This window comes from Chionomys nivalis, chromosome X (genome assembly GCF_950005125.1).
Source record: "Chionomys nivalis chromosome X, mChiNiv1.1, whole genome shotgun sequence".
Taxonomy (NCBI): domain Eukaryota; kingdom Metazoa; phylum Chordata; class Mammalia; order Rodentia; family Cricetidae; genus Chionomys; species Chionomys nivalis.
In genome coordinates, this window is record NC_080112.1 from 1,207,585 (window position 1) to 1,225,632 (window position 18,048).

At 51.7% G+C, this 18,048-nt stretch overlaps 1 protein-coding gene across 2 annotated transcripts; it reads right to left on the reverse strand.

The window, feature by feature from the left end:
* Positions 1-707: 707 nt before the first annotated feature.
* On the reverse strand, positions 708-16,998 carry Plxna3 (plexin A3). 2 transcript variants are annotated; one of them, XM_057760523.1, is made up of 33 exons: positions 16,566-16,998; positions 14,153-14,775; positions 13,216-13,755; positions 12,596-12,778; positions 12,079-12,207; positions 11,908-12,008; positions 11,404-11,527; positions 11,164-11,320; positions 10,981-11,080; positions 10,608-10,722; positions 10,273-10,473; positions 9,920-10,016; positions 9,596-9,786; positions 9,368-9,513; positions 9,177-9,297; positions 8,918-9,054; positions 8,635-8,805; positions 8,287-8,380; positions 7,962-8,201; positions 7,728-7,871; positions 7,414-7,648; positions 7,182-7,324; positions 6,834-7,090; positions 6,643-6,709; positions 6,391-6,537; positions 6,152-6,311; positions 5,900-6,003; positions 5,615-5,711; positions 5,159-5,349; positions 4,733-4,902; positions 4,026-4,238; positions 3,727-3,877; positions 708-1,753 (listed from the first exon to the last, which is right to left on the reverse strand). In XM_057760523.1, exons 2-33 carry the CDS (start codon positions 14,747-14,749, stop codon positions 1,658-1,660), a joined length of 5,619 nt encoding a protein of 1,872 aa, XP_057616506.1. In that variant the 5' UTR covers positions 14,750-14,775; positions 16,566-16,998; the 3' UTR covers positions 708-1,657. The 2 variants fall into 2 exon arrangements, with proteins under 2 accessions (XP_057616506.1, XP_057616505.1); XM_057760522.1 differs by lacking the exon at positions 16,566-16,998 and having other exon boundaries at positions 14,153-15,817.
* Positions 16,999-18,048: the final 1,050 nt, after the last annotated feature.

The following is an 18,048-nucleotide window of genomic DNA, read 5'->3' on the forward strand; positions in this document are numbered from 1 at the left end:
AGCTATCCTTTTTCTATTGTACAAAATCTTCACCACATATGCATCATCTAACAAGTGATGGGGTAATTTACATACAGGTAGATCCATCACAATTATAATCCAATGAGTTGCTATATCTTCAGAATTTTGGATACAAATGAAGCCACTGAAAGTTTTTCTTTTAAATTAGTTTGATTTTATGTTTTATGTGTGCATGTTTTGCCTGCATGTATATCATGTGCATGCCTGGTGCTTGAGGAGGCCAGAAGAGGGCATCAGATTTCTTGGAACTGGAGTTACAAATGGTTGTGAGCCACTATGTGGGTGCTGGGACTTGAACCTGGATCCTGTGGAAAAGCAACCCATGCTCTTAACCACCCCGCCATCTCTCTAGCCCCCACTGAAGAATTTTTGTAACACGAGGGGACATGTCTCTTATTTGCAGCATCTCTCTGTCTTCAACTCCAACTAATAATGTGCTAAAAGGGCAGGGTAGAAGCAGGGAAATGGGCAAATCTGAATAGAAATGGTTAATGCAAGGAAAAGGAAGCAGATTTATTCAGTCTTGAAGTAGGAGCCACCAGGATTGCCTAATAGACTACCCATTGCTATGATCTTCCTCAAATCATCAGAAATACTATAAAGAGTTATATTTCCTCCCACAGTCTGGCTCATCCATAGCTCAGCAGGTCTACCCACTTGCCCCAAAGACAAAGATGTGCACTGACCCCATTTCCCAACATTTAATTAGGAAAAATTACAACAACAAAGAAAAACTCATGCAACAAAAGAAGAGTGGACTAGGGGTCTGGAACCATCAGATAGGGTCAGATTCCTCAGAGGAGGCAGGAGACACAAAATAGTAAGGCACTGCCACCTTGGCCCCTTAGGGGTGGGCACATGATGGGGCAGTTGAGGCTGAAGGGGTTCAGGGCAAGTGCCTACAACACTGAGGAAAATTTGGCAGTAGGAACACAAGGAATGTCCTAGAGGTTCAGGCCCACATCAGGCCCAAGCACAACCTGGTTATAGTTCTCTCAGAGACAACAGGCCCCATGAAAATGTGGTCTGACACCTGAAACATCTGTAGAGGGACAATGGCTGGCCAGGCCCAGCCAATCTGAGGGCAGCTTCAAGATATATCATCCAACTCCAAATGCTGCTGGTACTGAGGCTCTGTTAGGACAAGTGGGGCCTGACACGGCAAAGGTGAGATGCCAGAGGCTGAGCCAAGGCTAGCAATGTCACAAAGGAACCAGGACAGGAAGCAAGGCCCAGATCAACCAAGGAGGCAGTCTGTGAGGCTGGCAATATCCCATGGGACATGTATATTTACATATGGAAATTAAGGTTGGGTTAGGTTAATAAATAGGTGGGTAGGGTGTACAGAGCTAGGAGGGCAAGGGCTCTCTTGACATAGGAACACAAGGCAAGAGGGTGGGGGTATTGCTGCTGCTGGTAGAGGGGAGCTTGGTCCTATCACCCCCTCCCCCTGCAGGGCCCAAAGCAAGGCACTAATGAAGAGGGCCCAGGTGTGATGGGGGCAACTTGGCCTGGTAACCTCCCCAACAACACCAGATCCGGATCTCATCCCTAGAGACTCATGCTAGAGCCAGCCACTCCCCTGGCTCAGAGAATGGCTCAGAAGTGAGAAGCCCCCTCCTCACCATCTCCTCACTCAGCTGCTGCTGGACACCAGGCTGATGATCTGCTCCAGCTTCTGTCGAAGCTTGTGCTTCCGACAAGAGGCATCTCGGTCCAGCGAGGTAAGGATCTAGGAGATGAGGATCCACTGGAGCAGACTCCAAGGCAGGACACCACTTCTGCACAAAGTCCTTGCTTCCCAGATGGGTGCTTCCCTCCCACAGGCTTCAGTTCCTGTGCCAAGCTCAAGCTCTAAACCTCTAATTTCTCAGGAAAACCACCGACTTTTCCTTGACTCCTAATACCATCCCCATTTCCAGAGATTTCTCTCCTATCATGGTTCACGTGTAACCTCTTTGGAGAGTGAGCCATACCTGCTGTTATGAGTTCCTTTTTCTGCCTAACCCAAACTCCAACATCTCCTTGGCAAATGGGCCATTCCATCTTCCTTGATCCTTGCAGGGGCCTGGCTCAGGATACAGAGCTGACTCTACCAGCCACCTCTGGGTTCCTCCCAGTCCTCTGCTAGTTCTCTCTTTCCTCTTTGACCTGTGAGGGGCTCAGAGTGCTGTGCTTGGCCAGATCTCCCTCTATAGCCCTTGATCTCCCTTGGTGAGCTCCTTTTTTTGTGGCAGTATCTCACCATGTATCTCTGACTGTCCTGCAACTCACTTTGCAGACCAGGTTACCCTTGAAACACAGCAATTTGCCTGACTCTGCCTCCTAAGTGCTGGGACTAAAGGTATGTGCCACCATGCCTGTCCATGCACATCTCTACTTGTCTGTGTACACATGCATGGATGTGGAATCCAAGAGGTCAATACCTGGTGTCTTTATCATTTTCCACCTATTTAAAAATGTGTGAGTGTTTTGCTTGCATGCATGTATGTATATGACATGTGGTGACCACAGAAATCAGAGGAAACCGGATTCCCTGAAACTGGAGCTAGGAGACTGTGAGTTGCCATATGGGTGCTGGGAATCAAACTTGGATCCTCTGGAAGAACAGAAAGTGCTCTTAACTGCTTTGCCATCTCTCCAGTCCATTCACCTTATTTTTTGAGATATGGTCTTTCATGGAACATAGAATTCATTGATTGGCTAGACTGACTGACCAAGGAGCTATGAGGATTTGTCTATTTCCACTCCCCAGTGCTGGGATTATAGACATATGCCACCACACCCAATATTTTTACATGGGTGCTCTAAATCCAAATTCAGGTCCTCATGCTTTCATACCAGGTACTCAATCAACTGAGCCATTTTCCCCATCCCCCTGCCTCAGGGCTTTAAATTCCATTGATGGTTTCCAAAAGTGTACTTCCTTCCAAGACTTCCCCTGAATCTATCAACTCCTATGCCTTGCATACTTGTCATTTTAAGTCTAGTTAGCAAGAGAATAGTATCTGGGCTCAACCTTCCCAGTGTGACCCAACCAACTTTGATTCCATCCTGCTACCCATCCCATGATGCTCTATGTTCCCTCGGGGCATTAGCTCTTTCTATGACTTGAGTGGTTCTGAAGATTCTTGACTTTGTTTTCTGGGCCCCACAAGCCTGTTCCATCCACAGTCTTTCCTGCGGTTTGTAGTATTACTGAGTTTATGGTGGTGAACTTCATCCTGTCAGTTACTTAGGCTGAAGAAGTCCTGCAGTCATCCTTGATTCCAGCTTGTGGCCAACATCCAGCTACTCAGAACACGAATCCAGGCCTCCAAACCCTTTTGTGTTTCTCTGTCTGCTGACATCTCCAACCACAAAAGCCACAGGCCTTGCTAATAACTGGATGCACCTATCTCTGGCCCCACCCCATAACCCTTTGCCTACCACTTCTGATTCTCCAGCCTTTTAACTTTTATCCAGTGGTAATTCTATTCTCGAGCTACTTTCTCTCCTGTATTCCTTAAATCCCAGCATTTAGTGAAATTATTACCCATGCTGGCCCTAGGCAAGGAATGAAATGTGGACAAGATACAAGATGGATTCTGTGTTCCATCTTGCTCAAATCCTTGGCAGTCCTCAATCCATCAACCTCCCTGCCTTTGCCCCTAATTGCATCATCAGAACTATGCAACTGGTGATCTGTAAGCTGCATCAACATACCTCCTGACGATACTTGGTGACATAGAAGTAGAGCTCACTGAGTGCACTTAGGACATTGAAGTCATTGGCATGGAGGCGGGATTGTTCCACTAGGTAGGCATCCATGTCCTGGTCACTGATTGATGCCATCTTTGCGATATCTCGGTAGTACCTGAAGAAACCCTGGGTGAGTCAATCATGCACATGTCACAAAAGCCAAAACTCATGTGTCATCAGTATTTTGCCAGCCTCAGACAGGCTGTTTAGGCAGGCAGTTCCAGTCAGCCACCAGGCACACACAGCAGTTTCCCAGGGCCCACCTCTCCACCCAGCTCTTGTAATTAGGGATATCCTTTGCGTAGAGCAGCTTGTTGGAAGGGGAGTCCTTGCCCAGACGGTGCTCTGATGTAGAACAGGAGTCCATGAAGGTCTGGGCCACCACTGACAAACAGGCATCCGTGATGCTATTCTTGTGGATGTCAAACACAAACTGCGGGTTCTTGATCACATTCACCCAGAAACGCAGAGGTAAGCTGAACAGAGGGATATACACTCAAGACTCCCCAGTAGATGTATGGGTCCCTTTTCCCCCACTACCTTCCTTTACATCTTGTTCCTGTCTGGCCAGCTCATAACTACTCCTGAGGTAACAGGAAGGACACATTTAGGGTAAATGATTTTTTCTTTAACTTTCTGCTTGACTCAGGCTTTCTGTCCTCAATCTCCACCCCTGAAGTTTTCACTGTCTCCACCTGTGTCAAGTCATCAGTATCTCTACCCTGCGCAGGACCCTGGAGAAAATGGCCAATTAGACTAGCATTTTCCATCCACACAATCCAGCAGTACCCATCTTCTATATACTCATATTCAGTTCCAGGCCAAACCACTATCTCATGCCTTTTGCCTAATAGGCTATTCAGCTGCCAGTCAACCTGCCTCCATGGGCCTTGGGCCTTGGCTAAGTCACTAGTCTCTTCCTCCCACCCATCCTCAAAAGGGCCAGCAGTAGCCAGGAACTAATAAGTACCAGTTGCTTTTCCAGGTGTGGCGCACATCAGGGTCACTGATCTGGCGCTGGTCAGCCTGTTCATCCAGGAAGTCAAACATGTACTTGATAGCCAAGGGTAAAGCTGAACCCCGATGGGCCGTACTGAACACAGTTTCAAATAGGTCATCCACAAACTTCTGCAATGTGCCCTATGAGTGACAGTAAGGCCACTATGTCAAGGAGTTCCCCAAATCTGACAGACAGGGGAAGAAAAGCTCAGTAAAGTACTTTCCTGAAGGGCCAGCCTTCCTAAAATGGAACTGCTTTTGACCTCAGGCCTAGAGATCCTACTGCAAAGGCCCTGAGAATGTGGTCCCTGCCTGGTAAGACCAGCTCATCTCATGGCTAAGACTGGGCTAGAGGGTGTCTATGCAGATACCAAGGGAGCCTGGGGCAGGCCCACACCTTGGTGGCCAGCAGCCTTGTCAGATATATTTCTGAGACCATCTTGCTGCCACGGTCTCCCTCTCGGTGATCAGCATGATCATGGTTCTTCACCAGATGCCACAGCTTGGTGCCTGCCTCCTGGTCAGGTGTAAGCATAGGTGCTCGGGAACGCAGGCTATCCGGGCTGCTGGCAGCACGGAGCAAGCTCTCTAGGGCAGAGGAAAGATGTGACCCTTAGGCCCCACAGGCCATGGCCATTACCCACCCTCTTACTCCACTCTCCTCCAAGAACCCAGGAGCCTTTGTGGAACCCATCTGTTCTTGCCACCCCTCCCTACCAGGCTCTACAGAACGGGTGCCCAAAGTAATGGTCGATTTCCAGCTGGGTCAAGACAACTACTTGGAGCTTCCAAAGATGGCTTACACAGCCTTAATTAAAGGGTCAGCAGAAGTCACCACGATGATGATACTTACCGTAGCGACTGAGTGAACGGGTGAAGGTGAAGGAGTTGGCCATGTTATAGGCAGACACTTGTTTGGGCACCAGGGCTACTAAGGAACCATCTGTCACCTGGAGGTCCAAAGACAAAGAAGGGGCAGTGCAGGAAGCCAAAGGGCCACCACTAATCCAGGCTCTTCAATGTAGTGGTAACCAAGGCCCTATGAGGAGGGCTCATGAGTATAAGCATAAGGGCTGGGAGCAGACCTAGCCACTGCTCCTAGGTACCCTGAGGGGTGAATAGGCTGCCAGTTCCTCACCTGGTAGTGGGCCAGTGAGTTAACCCTCTTCCAGTCACACTCTATCTTTGTAGTGACATCCTCATCTTGAAGGATGATTCGGGCCATGCGGCCCTGGCGCCATTCTGCAGACCACAGTCAGCTCTTAGGAACATTTACCCCACAAAGCCTTAGACTCACTTCTCTTAAGGAATAGAGCTCAAGTACAGAGTGTGAGAGCTCCCTGGGAGGGTTTGGAAGGTGGGGGGCTAGGAGAAAGGGGAGAGACCTTACCCAAGTCCATGTCCTCAGCTTTGGGGCGCTGAGAGTATGGGATACCCTTGTACACAGTATCCAACAGCTTGTCTTTGGCCTGGGTGATGCTGTCACAGTTGAGAACCTTCACAGGGACCTGAGCACTGCCCTCGCTCTCCGGGCACACACAATGAAGAGTCTAAGAGTGAAGGACCCCAGCATCAATCCTGAGCAAGGCTCCTCCACCCCTTCTCCTATTCACATGGCCCCATGCTCACCAGGGTCTTGTAGTCAATCTGCTGCCGGATGAGTTTATCCTCACTTAAGGAGTAGCGGGCCTCGCCTGTTATGGCATCAATGGGACCTTTCTCCATCTGTTGCTTAATGGCACAGTACAGCAGGAAAAGTGGCTCCCCGGCACACTCCTACACCCAGAGTCAAGAGCATAGCTGGCTGCCTGTCTGGCCTACCAATCAACTGCATCTACCCCTGAACATTCCTCCCCTACTGCCCAGCCCTACTAAGCACACCTTCAGGAACTTATGCAGCAGGAATGTAAACCAGTTGGTGAGCATCTTCTCAGCCACTGACTCTGTCCTGTAGTAAGAGATAGGTCCTAAGGCCCTGGCCTGGCAAGGGTGGGGCTTGAACAGACAGAAGGGCCCAAAATAGGAAATAGAGAAGTGGGCTAGGGGAGAGGCCAGGCAACATAGTTACATACCTGCGCAATAGTAGCTTTGGGTGGTTCTTGCTCTCCAGGTTTTTCTCTATGAGGTCAGCCAGCAGTTGCTTGAGTAGTCCAGTGGCATAGTCAAGCCGGCTCTGCAGGGCCACCATGGTGAGGGACGCTACAGTGCCACGGTCACGCATAGAGAAGCTGCTCTGGGCCTCCAAAGTGTGGATGAAGGTGAGCAGGAAGGCACGGCTGTGTAGCAGCTGCCCAAACAAGCGTAGGGCCTTCTCCACATTGGGGGGAGTCTGTGGGGACCAGAGATTCTCAGAAGGTGGGCAGTGGTGGCTCTGGGGGAAACAGAACATGAACAGGCTGTGGGGGCAGGGGGTGGCTTACATCCAGCTCCTTGAGCACTGGGTGGGCCTCAATGCCAGGGAAAAGCACCCGCACGGCATAGGTCCGATAGTCCAAGAAGGGAATCTGCACACCATCCATGTGGTTTGTCAGTTCATTGATATCTGTCTGTAGCTCAGCAAAAGCTGGGGGAAAGTGGGTGTAATGAGTTGAGCAAGAGGCAGGGAAATTTCTCAGCTCTCACAAACTGTGGTACACTCCCAGCTTTAGGCACCTTCTTTGCACTCCAATGCCACACGGGATTCCAGGTTGTCCATCTGTAGCTGGAGCCGCTTTAGTGTTCGGTCTGCATCTTGAGTCTTTCGCTTGTAGGCGACCAGCACAGCAGTGATGGCCAGCAGCAAGAGCCCACCCCCTGTTGCCAGCCCCACCATAGCTGGTAAAGTTAGTGCCCGATCAGCAGTGATGTGCAGGGTGCCCAACCAGAACTCCAAGCCACCTACCAGCACCTGTAATAGGAGGCTCATGGTGAACCAAGACCCATGTACATCCAAGGCTGCCCTGGTGGCCTCTGAAGCCTATACTCACCATGACTGGTTGCCGGCCTGTCTGGCTAGGGGAATCACACAGAAGTTGAGTATCTGAAACAGTTAGTGCACACGGCTGTCCTCCAATCAGCACTGTATAGTTGAGGCGGGAGCTGCCAGCTGCAGCAGGGATCAGGTTCTTGCCCTAACAGTAGATAACCCACACAGACACAGTCAAACTCTCCAGGTCTCTGCTCCTCCCCTCCTTACTACTCCCTACCCCTATTCCCAGCACCTTCAATACAACATGTGAGCCAGGTTTGACATCTAGCACACCAGATGGCCCAAGTGGTTCAAAGCTGGGATCGGGATAGTAGGTGAAGGAAGAACGGTTGAGGGAGCGGGCTGTCTGCACATGATCCAGCAAGAAGCCAAACTCATCAGGGTGCTCGCCTTGGGCCCGAGGCTGAGGGTGCCCAAGGAAGATGCCAGGGGCCTTACATAACATTGCAGTGTCATTGATCACCTGGCATGTCTGTGGAGACAATGGCAGTCACCTCAGTGCATGAAACCTTGAGTAAGTAGAAAGGGTGGGAGAGGAGTAGGAAGCTGCTACTTACATTAGTGGTCTCAATACCACGGTACTTTGCCCGTACACGGGGTTCTTGCACCGTCAGCAGATGGGTCCCACTCACAGTGATGGCAGTACTTCCACTGGAGAGATGGGGGAAGGTCTCAGGCTCCCCCCCGCCCCGCCCTGAAGTTACCAAAGTTTTTCTGAGAGCTCAGAGCCTCGAACTTTGTTTAGTAGGTGCAAGGTTCTATATGGGCAGGAGAACTCTGTGCTCCCTACTGATGTGGGTATAGGAAGGATTTGATGCCCCAAGGACCCAGTAACAGGTAAGACCCAAAGAGAGACACTCAGAGCCCCAATTCAGTCCTTAATCCCATCCTCCTCAGGGTCTCACTTGATGATGCTCCAGGTTGGCTCAAGGTGTGTGACAGTGGGGTCCTGGGTGTAGGTATAGATGACTCCAGGGCTGGAGATGTTGGCATGGTCAATGGCAAGGCTGATAGGGGCCTGACTTGGGCCCAGGGTGGAGACAGGTGAGATACACACGATTGCCTTTGCATCTCTCCTACATAAGAAAGCAGGTAGGCTTGAAGCAGGTAGCCTGGCACCTTTGACAACCCTGTCCCCATAGCCCTCCACATAATGCTCAACTCCAGACTGCTTGTGCTCAGGCCCACCTCACAAATTGGCACTCGCCATCTCTTACAATCACTGTGACCCTGCTGCCAGCATCCAGAGAAGTTCCAGAGATGGTGAGCCGAGTGCCCCCAGAAGCTGGGCCCCGAGTAGGACTCACACGGTCAAATGTTGGGGTCTGGGAAAGAAGCAGCCCTTAAGAGGAGGTAGGAGCCAGGCCCATCCAATGGCTACTCCACATTCCCCCAGATAGAGGAGGGAAAAAGCTTGGGAAGGAGAAGGAACTGGTAGGCCACATACCACAAAGCTGTAGAGCTGATCCGACTGTGTGCGAAAGTCAGCTGAACAGTCACCTACACAAAGCTCAGCAGGCCCAGGTGGTGGGCTGGGCACCAGTGATTCCTCCATCTCACATACAATCCTAGGAGTCACAGAAGGTCAGGACCAGCTGTGGTACACAAGGACAGGGTATGCAACATGGCCACACTCACCTTTCAGCACTAACATATTCAGTGGGGATGGAGTTACAACGTACACCAGCTACTCGCAGGCCAACCTCACGGAAAGTGAGGCCCAGGTTCTCACCCACAATGGTGACCCGGGTGCCACCTTCCTTGGGTCCTGTGAGTGGGTGGATCTGTAGAACAGGATAAGAGGCAAGATCAGGCCAGACTCATACTTGCCCAGCAGGCCAGGTAGGACTAGTATGTGAAGCTAACCTGGGTGACTCGCGGATGGCTGCATCGGGCACCCTTCTGGCTTGGGTGCATCCAGTTGCTCTTGGGAGCTGGGCAGTGAGCCCGCAGTTGGCACTTGTGCTCCGAGATGCACCAGCCACAGTTGAAGCGGGGATCAGCTTTGAGGCAGAGGCCACAACTAGGCCTCTGAGCCCAGCACTTGTAAAGAAGGGCTGCAGGCATAGAGGACTACTGATGGGGCAGGCAGTGGCAGAGAAGCAGGGGGCTCTAGGGCGTCCAGACTTGCCCCCGGTAGTGTCAACCCTGCCCCAGAAACACATTCCTTGGGCCGTTTTCATGCCTTACCTCGGAAGCTGGGAGGCTTATCAATGGGGAAATCTCCATCCCAGACCACAGAGAAGTCCAGTTCGGTGTCACCAAACTCATCACCTTCATAGAAATACTAAGAAAAAAATGGAACCACATGAGTATAATAAATAAGATAAGCAAAATCCTTGCCCAATTTAGTAATCCCCAATTAAAAAAAAAAAAAAAAAGACTAAAAAGTGCCTGCCAGGATCAACCAGATCAACCAGAGGCTTCCAGATCAGTAAGCTGGACATACGCAAAAAAAAAAAAAAAAAAACCTCACAAACCACTGACAGCAACAACAATAACAACAAAACAAGTGTCCCTGGCTGACACACCCTGGACCTCACCGAAGCATTCTGGCACTGCACACTGCTGCTGTTAAAGCGCACTGCAGGTACCCGATGCTGCCGCCCCTGTACACGGACTACACATTCATAATTCTTCTGGCCTGACTGAGGTTGTGGCAGATTCTTAGCCCGCAGGGTTAGAGGCTGCATGACGCCCACAGGGATCAAGAGGTCTCCTCGAGGCAGGATCTCAGGGCATCCCTGGGAGGAGAACAGCAGTCAGAGCATGCTGATCTACCCACCATTCTCCAGGCCCAAGGAAATAGTAGAACAAACAAAAAAGTGTGAGGCCAGCCAAAGAGCCCAATCTTTTGCAGCGCACTGCACCACCTCACCTCAGGGCTGTGGACCCTGCCCTCCTGGAAGGAGCACTCGTGTGGGTGGCTGGTACACACATGGCGGTACTTACACCAGTGGCAGGGGTAAGGGCTGCCAACACAGGACATGCACCTGGAGAGGGAAGTGGCTTCAGAAATAACAGAGAAGGTTACACCACCCTGTTCTCACCCTCCCACAAAATATACTGGGGAACAAATGAAGAGGGCAGGCAGAACCTGCATAAGTCATACAGTGCGCATCAGGATTGGATAGAAGTGGGGACAGAGCTCACCCCAAAAGTCCTAGAAACAACCACACTGCAAGTTTTATATATCCAAAAGCACCTATCTATCCCCAGGCCTAGGGACAGATTCTGGACCTGGTACTCACGACTGGAGGGCACTGCAGTTGTAGAAGACAAAGTCAACCCCAGCAAACCTCACACCGGTCTCCATGGAGAACAGCTGCAGCTGCACAGTATGAGTGGCCCCTAAAGCAAACAGGTGGCCATCACCAACTAGCCTGGAATCCTGCCCTACCCCACAACACCCAAAACAGCCCCAGTCCACTGACCATGCCCTCTGGTAAGTGTCTGGAGCTCCTGGAGGGATGGTGAAGGGCAACGAAGCTCTCCAGAGGGCAGCAGAATAGCCTCACTTTTAGTCACCTCCTCAAATGAACAGCTCACACCCGCACTAAGGTCTGGCACGTTGCGCATGGCTATGGTCAGCTGGGGAAGGCAGAGAGCTCAGATCAGAATGTGCCCCTCCCTCATGAAGCATAATGGGCCCAAGTACCCACCACATCACTTACCTGCACTCCAGGGGATGTCACCGATACATTATTGGGCCGGACCCGCACCTGTACACATTTGTTCAGCTCCTCAGCAAAGCCATGTGGAGCAGAGGCACCTGAGCAGGCCCCTTCACGGCAGCACCTGCATGGAAACAGGTCAGAGCAGTCTGAGCACTGTCCCAGGAGGGACCAGATGGGGTTGCAGTAAGAGGCTGAGAGGGGCAGAGGACAGCATACCCAGCTCCTACTGCCAGGCAACAGTGTGCCTTGGCCTCATCCCCTGAGATCCAAGGGACGTCACTCAGGTTAGAAGTTCTGCTCATTAGCTGGAGAAAGTGGAGGAGAAGGGAGGGAGGGGAAGGCTCAAGGCTGGGGAAAATGGAGCAGGTGGGTGAAGGAAAGTATAGCAAGTGTGACTGGCTTCTGTCCAGTTGGCAAGGCCCTCTTAAGTCCTTCTGTCTCCCAAGATAATGGCCCCAGGGAGCCCATTGCTGCCCCATGTCCCTCACCCACTGCCCTCACCTGTGCTGTAGCACACACCAACCACAGTGTGGGTCCCCTGAGCCCAGGCATGCAGCGCAGCTCAGATACTGCTCACAGGTCTCCACCGGGAGTTGGCTCACCTGGGAACAGCCACATCAGCACACAGCCCACCCCTACCCCACCATCCACCACCACCCACCATGGGCCCACCTGCTTCTCACTCAGGAGATAGATGTGCTGGTGGTCAGGGCTAAAGAGCAGGTCTCGGAGTATGGGGCTGCCCTCTACCACAGAGACTGTCTCATACAGCTGGGCAACCTGAGAGCCATCAACCCGCACCTGAGCCACAAACCAGGACAGAGAAATGACAGACCAGCTTCACCCTACCATAGTTCCCAGTACCCAGGGACTGTCTAGATTGCATCTGAGCTGGTCAGACAGGACCTCCTTGAGCCTGCATTCAGTCAGAAGGACTGGAACTCTAACAGCCACAGCCTTAGGCCAAGGCAAAGGCTATCTTGGATTCAGCTAAAAAAAATGCTGGTGAAGGTAGCTGGCAGAGAAGTTACCCAAGGAGGAGGACTCAGCTCTTGGGGCCTAACCTGGGAAGTCATCATACCCTGTTCAGAGTAACCTAGGCTCATGTGCACATTCTGTTCCCCAGCCCTTCTTCCCATAGTGTGAAAAAACATTCCCAATCCCATAATACAAGGGTTCTAGGACCAACCTTCTTCAGATTACCACTGCGTGTACCGATGAAAACCACAGAGTGCTGGTGGTAGGTATAAGCAGCTACACTGGCCATGCCATCAGTGCTGTCGGCCAACAGGGGTAGCCCCTCAATCACGTGTAGGCCACCCAATGGTTGATTCAACACTAACCCACAGAAGTTTCCATTGATCTGCATGGGCTGGTGACACAAGAGGGGTGAGTGAGAGATGCTATTAGACCCTATGTTCTGTAAAGAAGCAGAATCTGGAAGCTACTGCCCTCCAGACATGCCTGACAGTTTGCCCTAGGACCCCAAGGGAAAATGAGACTGGTAACAGAAATGAGGGAAAGGAAGGAGAAACCTGGGTTTACAAGACTTCATATAGAGCAGAGAGCAAGCTGGGAATTAATAGAGTCAGAAAAATGAAGGTGATAATATATAAACAGGACACTGGCCAAGACCTAAGTAAAGAGTTAGGCTCTCAAGAAAGGTAAAGTAGGTGTCAAAACAAAGGTGTCAGTCACTCCCAGGACCATGCCAAGCCTGGGATTGGACAGACAGCCACCCAGCAGATAAGCAGAAAGACAGAGTTGTCATGTGTAGCACAGGGACAGCAGGGCAAGCAAAGGGCTCACGGTGTTGATGCATGGCAGCTCCTTATTCAGCAGCCAGGGCAGGGCCAGTGTGCCCTCCCCACGGTAGCATGATTGGATTCGCTGCCGGATGTGGGCATTGATGTTGCTGAGAGTGAAGAGGCAAAGGATAGTCTGCCGAGGTGGGCTGGCTCGGTTCTTCTGGCCCTGAGAGAAGATGGTGAAGAGGACATCCTCATCGGCTGGCACACCCAAAGCCTGGGCCAGGAGCTGGCCAGGCTTGGCCAAGTGGGCACTCTGCACTAAGCGGTACTCCACACCATGCCAGGAACAGCCAATGGGAAACTCTACATAAGAGTAGAACTCTGAGTCTCCTGAACACATGCGCACAATCTTGGATGTGAAGAATTTCTCGCCTGCTGTATCCAGCAGCGTCTGCTGGGTGTCCAGCTGCAGTGTTAAGAAGTACACGAACGAGGCACTGACAAAGCCATATATGTAGTAGATGTCAAAGGCAGGGTACAGGGAAAGTGTGTCTGAAGGAATCTTGATCTGAGAGGAGACAAACTCATCCTGGTACACCTGGAGAGTAGAACAAAGTATGAGTACAGGACAAAGACCTGCTCCCTTCGCCACCTTCACTCCCCAACCCTGCTCTAACAATGTGGCCTTCCAAAGGCTTCCCCTGTGATCTCCCACCTGCCCTGCCTGGGCAATTACTGGAATCCACAGCACAGAGTGCAAGGTGACCTCAGCCTCTCCAGAGACAGGCTTTCCACAGGTGAATTCTGCCCAATTTCCGGTCCTCAGCAGCTGATCTACATCTCTGTGTCAATGAAGGGTCACAAATTCCCTCTCAAACCAATGCTTTCCTTCCCAAGAAGAAGGGTCAAGACTGAGAGAAAGGAGTGAATAAGGCCTGGACTCATAAGAAGCAGAAGAAAGAGGAGAGAAGGAACAGACATAATATCTCACCCACCAGACTGAACATATCTGCACTGTCTTCATCGTCGATGAGCTTACGGGAACTCAAGGTGGGAAAGTATTCAGACTTGCCATCAACTGCAGTGCCCACAAACAGCTTGCTAGGCCCCTGGCCCTGTTCAACAATGACACCAGCCATGGAGTCAGGCTCTTGGGCCCCTGACAGGTAATGCTCCTTGCGATGGTGGGGCTCACCCAACTTGAAGAGATCATCCAGACGCAGGAATTGGCAGATGCCCTGCCAGATACTGCCACAAGCTACCAGACGTCGGGCTGCATAGTCTATGAGGAGCAGCTTGTTCACATTGTCCACAGGCACCAGGCGATGGGAGCACACACGCATGCTAGGGGGTGGGTAGCAACGAGAATTGTCCTCAACGGGCCCTGTAACATGGGCCCGTAGCTCAGTCAGGTTTGGAGCCAGCTTGAAAACTCGGTTCACTGCACCTACAAATACCTCCCCGGTCACTCGGTGGACAGTCAGGTGAGTCAGTGTGGTATCTGTCACCACAAAGGTACGAAAGGGCCTGCTGCTACCCAGGCACCCTCCTATAGTGAAGAATAGCAATGGGAGAAGGCAGACAGTGGGCATGACCGGCAGCTGTACCAGGGACAAGCCTGAAGAGAGACAACAAGTGGGAGTCAGAGACCCCAGGCCCAAGCTCTTGTCCATCCCCCTGACCTGCCCGGCCCAGGGACCCTGGCAGGCCAGGCTCCATGCCACAGAGGGGCAGGGAAACTCATCCAACATGACAGAGCCCCAGATGGTGACTGAGGCTGGGAGAGGGGAAGGGCCTCTAATAGGGCAAATGAATGAGTAACAAGCACAGGCAAGCTTGGAAGCCATCAATCATCCTCCACCCCTGTACTGGAAAGAAGCCAAGAAGTCTTGTCTTAACTGGACCACACCCAAGGGGGTAGCAGAGCCAGATGCTTAAAAGGATGGGGTGGGAGGCCATACCAGAATTGGGACCCAAACATTACACCCCAAAGCTGAGAGCAGTTGATGGCAGAACATCACAGGGGAGCCTAGACCCAAATACCCCTTGCCTGAGCTGGGGAAGGAGAAAGGCAAAGAGAGAACAATCACATGCTGGGACTAGGGGATGCTTCTCTGTGAGTGGTGCTGCCAACAGGAGTCCTAGAGCGAAGCTCTGGAGAATTAAGGCCTGAGATTGGTTTCAGTGCCACCATTTCTCTAGCTCATGGTCTCTCAGGTGCTTTCTCTCCCTGAGGGCCTTCGCTGCCTATTCAGGAGTCTGCTGTCTGGCCTTACTGCTGCAACACAAAGCTAAGACTCTCACCGAGACAGATGTAAGTCAAGCTTTGCTCAGATACAGGCAGACAGATGCTCTGCCAGGCCTGTGTGACTCTCCCTGAAGATCCAGCAGTCAGTCAGAGAGAGGTAGGGGCAGAGGGGTCTTACCCACTTTTGGGAGTCCAAGAAGTCTTATATGTAGGAAGCAGCATCCTCAAATACAATTGCAGCCTTAGGGATGTGGGGCAAGGCCCACAAAGATAGGGAAAGTGCACTTCACCCCCAGGCCACACCCAGCCAGCCCCAGGCTGCAAAGCAGAGCAGTCTCTGCAGTCAATGGAGCAGAGCACAGTGCTACCTTCTCACTGCCCAATTCCCAAGGGACACAGGAGGGACTCAGCATGGGAGGGGGGCAAGGAGGCAGAGAAAAGAAAAAAGAAACGCAGGAACAGGGAGCAATTTCAGTTTGAAACTGCCAAGTTTCAGCTCAGATTGATCAGCTCTCTGGGGTTCTTTTGTCAGGTCTGCATCCAGGATCCCTCATGCAACAGCCAGAAGAATGGAAGGAGAAAGAGAAAAGCAGCTGCATCCTGCCCTCCCCTCTTCTACACTCTGAAGAAAGCCAGTTTTAGAAACTGGCCAGGGACAGACTGGGAATGAGACCTGGAGAGTCGTGATTTGCAGCCCAAGACCCCACCCCAGCCCCCACCTCTAAGTGGCAACCTCAGGCATCACAGACGCACCCAGCCCCTCTGCTACAGCCCTGGCAGCAAAGAGCACGATAATGAGGAAAGCTCCATACAGATATGTGGGTCCACAGCCCCTGCTCTCCCACAATGCTCCCCCATGGTGCTACCAACCCAGCCAGTCCTGCCCCCATTGGGAGCACCCCTAGGGAGACCTTAGTCGATGCAGAGGCCACAGCAATGCTCAGAGATACTGCTCCTCCTCTACAAAAGGATCATATCAGGCAATGGTGCTACAATAGAGTTGACCATCTCTTCCTACTCAGGGCATATAGTGCCTAGTGAGCCTCGAGATGCAGGGACAGAGCCTGACCCCTGGAAACCATCTGGACCCCTAGGCTGTCTGAATCCCGGACATCCATCAGACTACTGGCACACAAGTTGTAAGGATGGTAGCCACCTACCTGTCCCTCCAACGTGGCTGACTCGGCGTGGCCACTCCTGGCCACGTGGACGTGTTCCCGTGCCCTACAGCAGCCCCACTCGCGTGGCCACTCAGCCTCACCCTGCGCGCAGTAAAAACTGCAACCGCCGTCGCCCACACACTGGGCTGGCCCGAGGCCGCCTGGGCCTTTTAAACCTGGACCGTACCACCGCACCAGGAGGGGGCTCTCAGGGAGGATGGACCTGGGCCTGAGAGGCAGAGCGCATGGGAATGAGGCCGCTGCTCCTTGGGCCCAAGACTCTAGTGCACAGCGCAAAACGCCCGTGGGCCGCTGGGGAACCCTTCCTGAGAAACGACCCCCTACGCTCAATGGCTGAGTCCTAGGCGCGCGCTTCCCCACACCCCCAGCTCCTAGCTTGCTCCCTCCAGCAACCCTGGAATCCGTGTGCTCCCGCACCACACCCCCTAGGGCCTGAGGCACGAGCCAGCTCCTCCTCCGGGAGCCCTGGGCCACCTGCTACGGTCGCAAGATTTTGTTTGGACCTATCAAAAGCATACTAGCAAAGATTGCTTGCTAAGTCAGGGCTCTTTCCCCAATGGTCCATAAACTGGAGGGCTAATAATGTACAAGTACCCAGCACAAAGCTTGGAGTACTACAATTTATAGCCATTTTCATCTAGCGCCTTCCTCAACAAGTCACTCTGACCGGGAATCTGGGATTCTAAATCCCTTGTTTTCTTTTTCCTCTTTTTTTCCTTTCATTTCTTTTTCCTTTAGTACAGTGTGGCCTCGAACTGACCACCCTTCTGCCTCACCCTCCCAATACTGGAATTATTATGGGCTCGTACCACCACAGCTGGCATTTTTTTCCCACCTTGCTTTGAAACAGTGCCTCACACTGTAGCTCAGGCTGGCCTTGAACTTCCAGTGATTCTCCCTCCAGCTTCACCTTCCCATCTTTTGGAATTACAGGTGTTTGTCAACAAGTCCAATGTTCTTTTATTTGCGTGCAATATGTGTGTGTGCCCCTTATGTGTGCAGGTGCCCAAGAAGGCTAGCAGAGGGCATTAGAGTCTATGGAGCTGGAGTTAAAGGCAGTTGTGAGCCACTGAATATGAGAGCTAGGAACTCCAGTCTATGCAACAATAAGAGCAAGTGCTCTTAATCACTGAGCCGTCTTTCTTTTTCTTTTCTTTCTTTTCTTTTTTTTTTCAAGACAGGGTTTCACTGTTTAGCTCTGGTCTGGCTGCCCTGGAACTTGCTTTGTAAACCGGACTGGCCTCAAAATCACAGACATCTACCTGCCTCTATCTCGTGAGTGTTAGGTGCACCACCACCACCCTGGCCCACTGAGCCATCTTTCTAGCCTCTTTTTTTCTTTATAAACAGCTTTACTGAGATATACTTCACCTTTCATATAAGTCATGTATTTAATGTATACGGTTCAGTGGTATCTTAATATAATCACAAAGATGTGCAACCATCACCGCTATCTAATTTC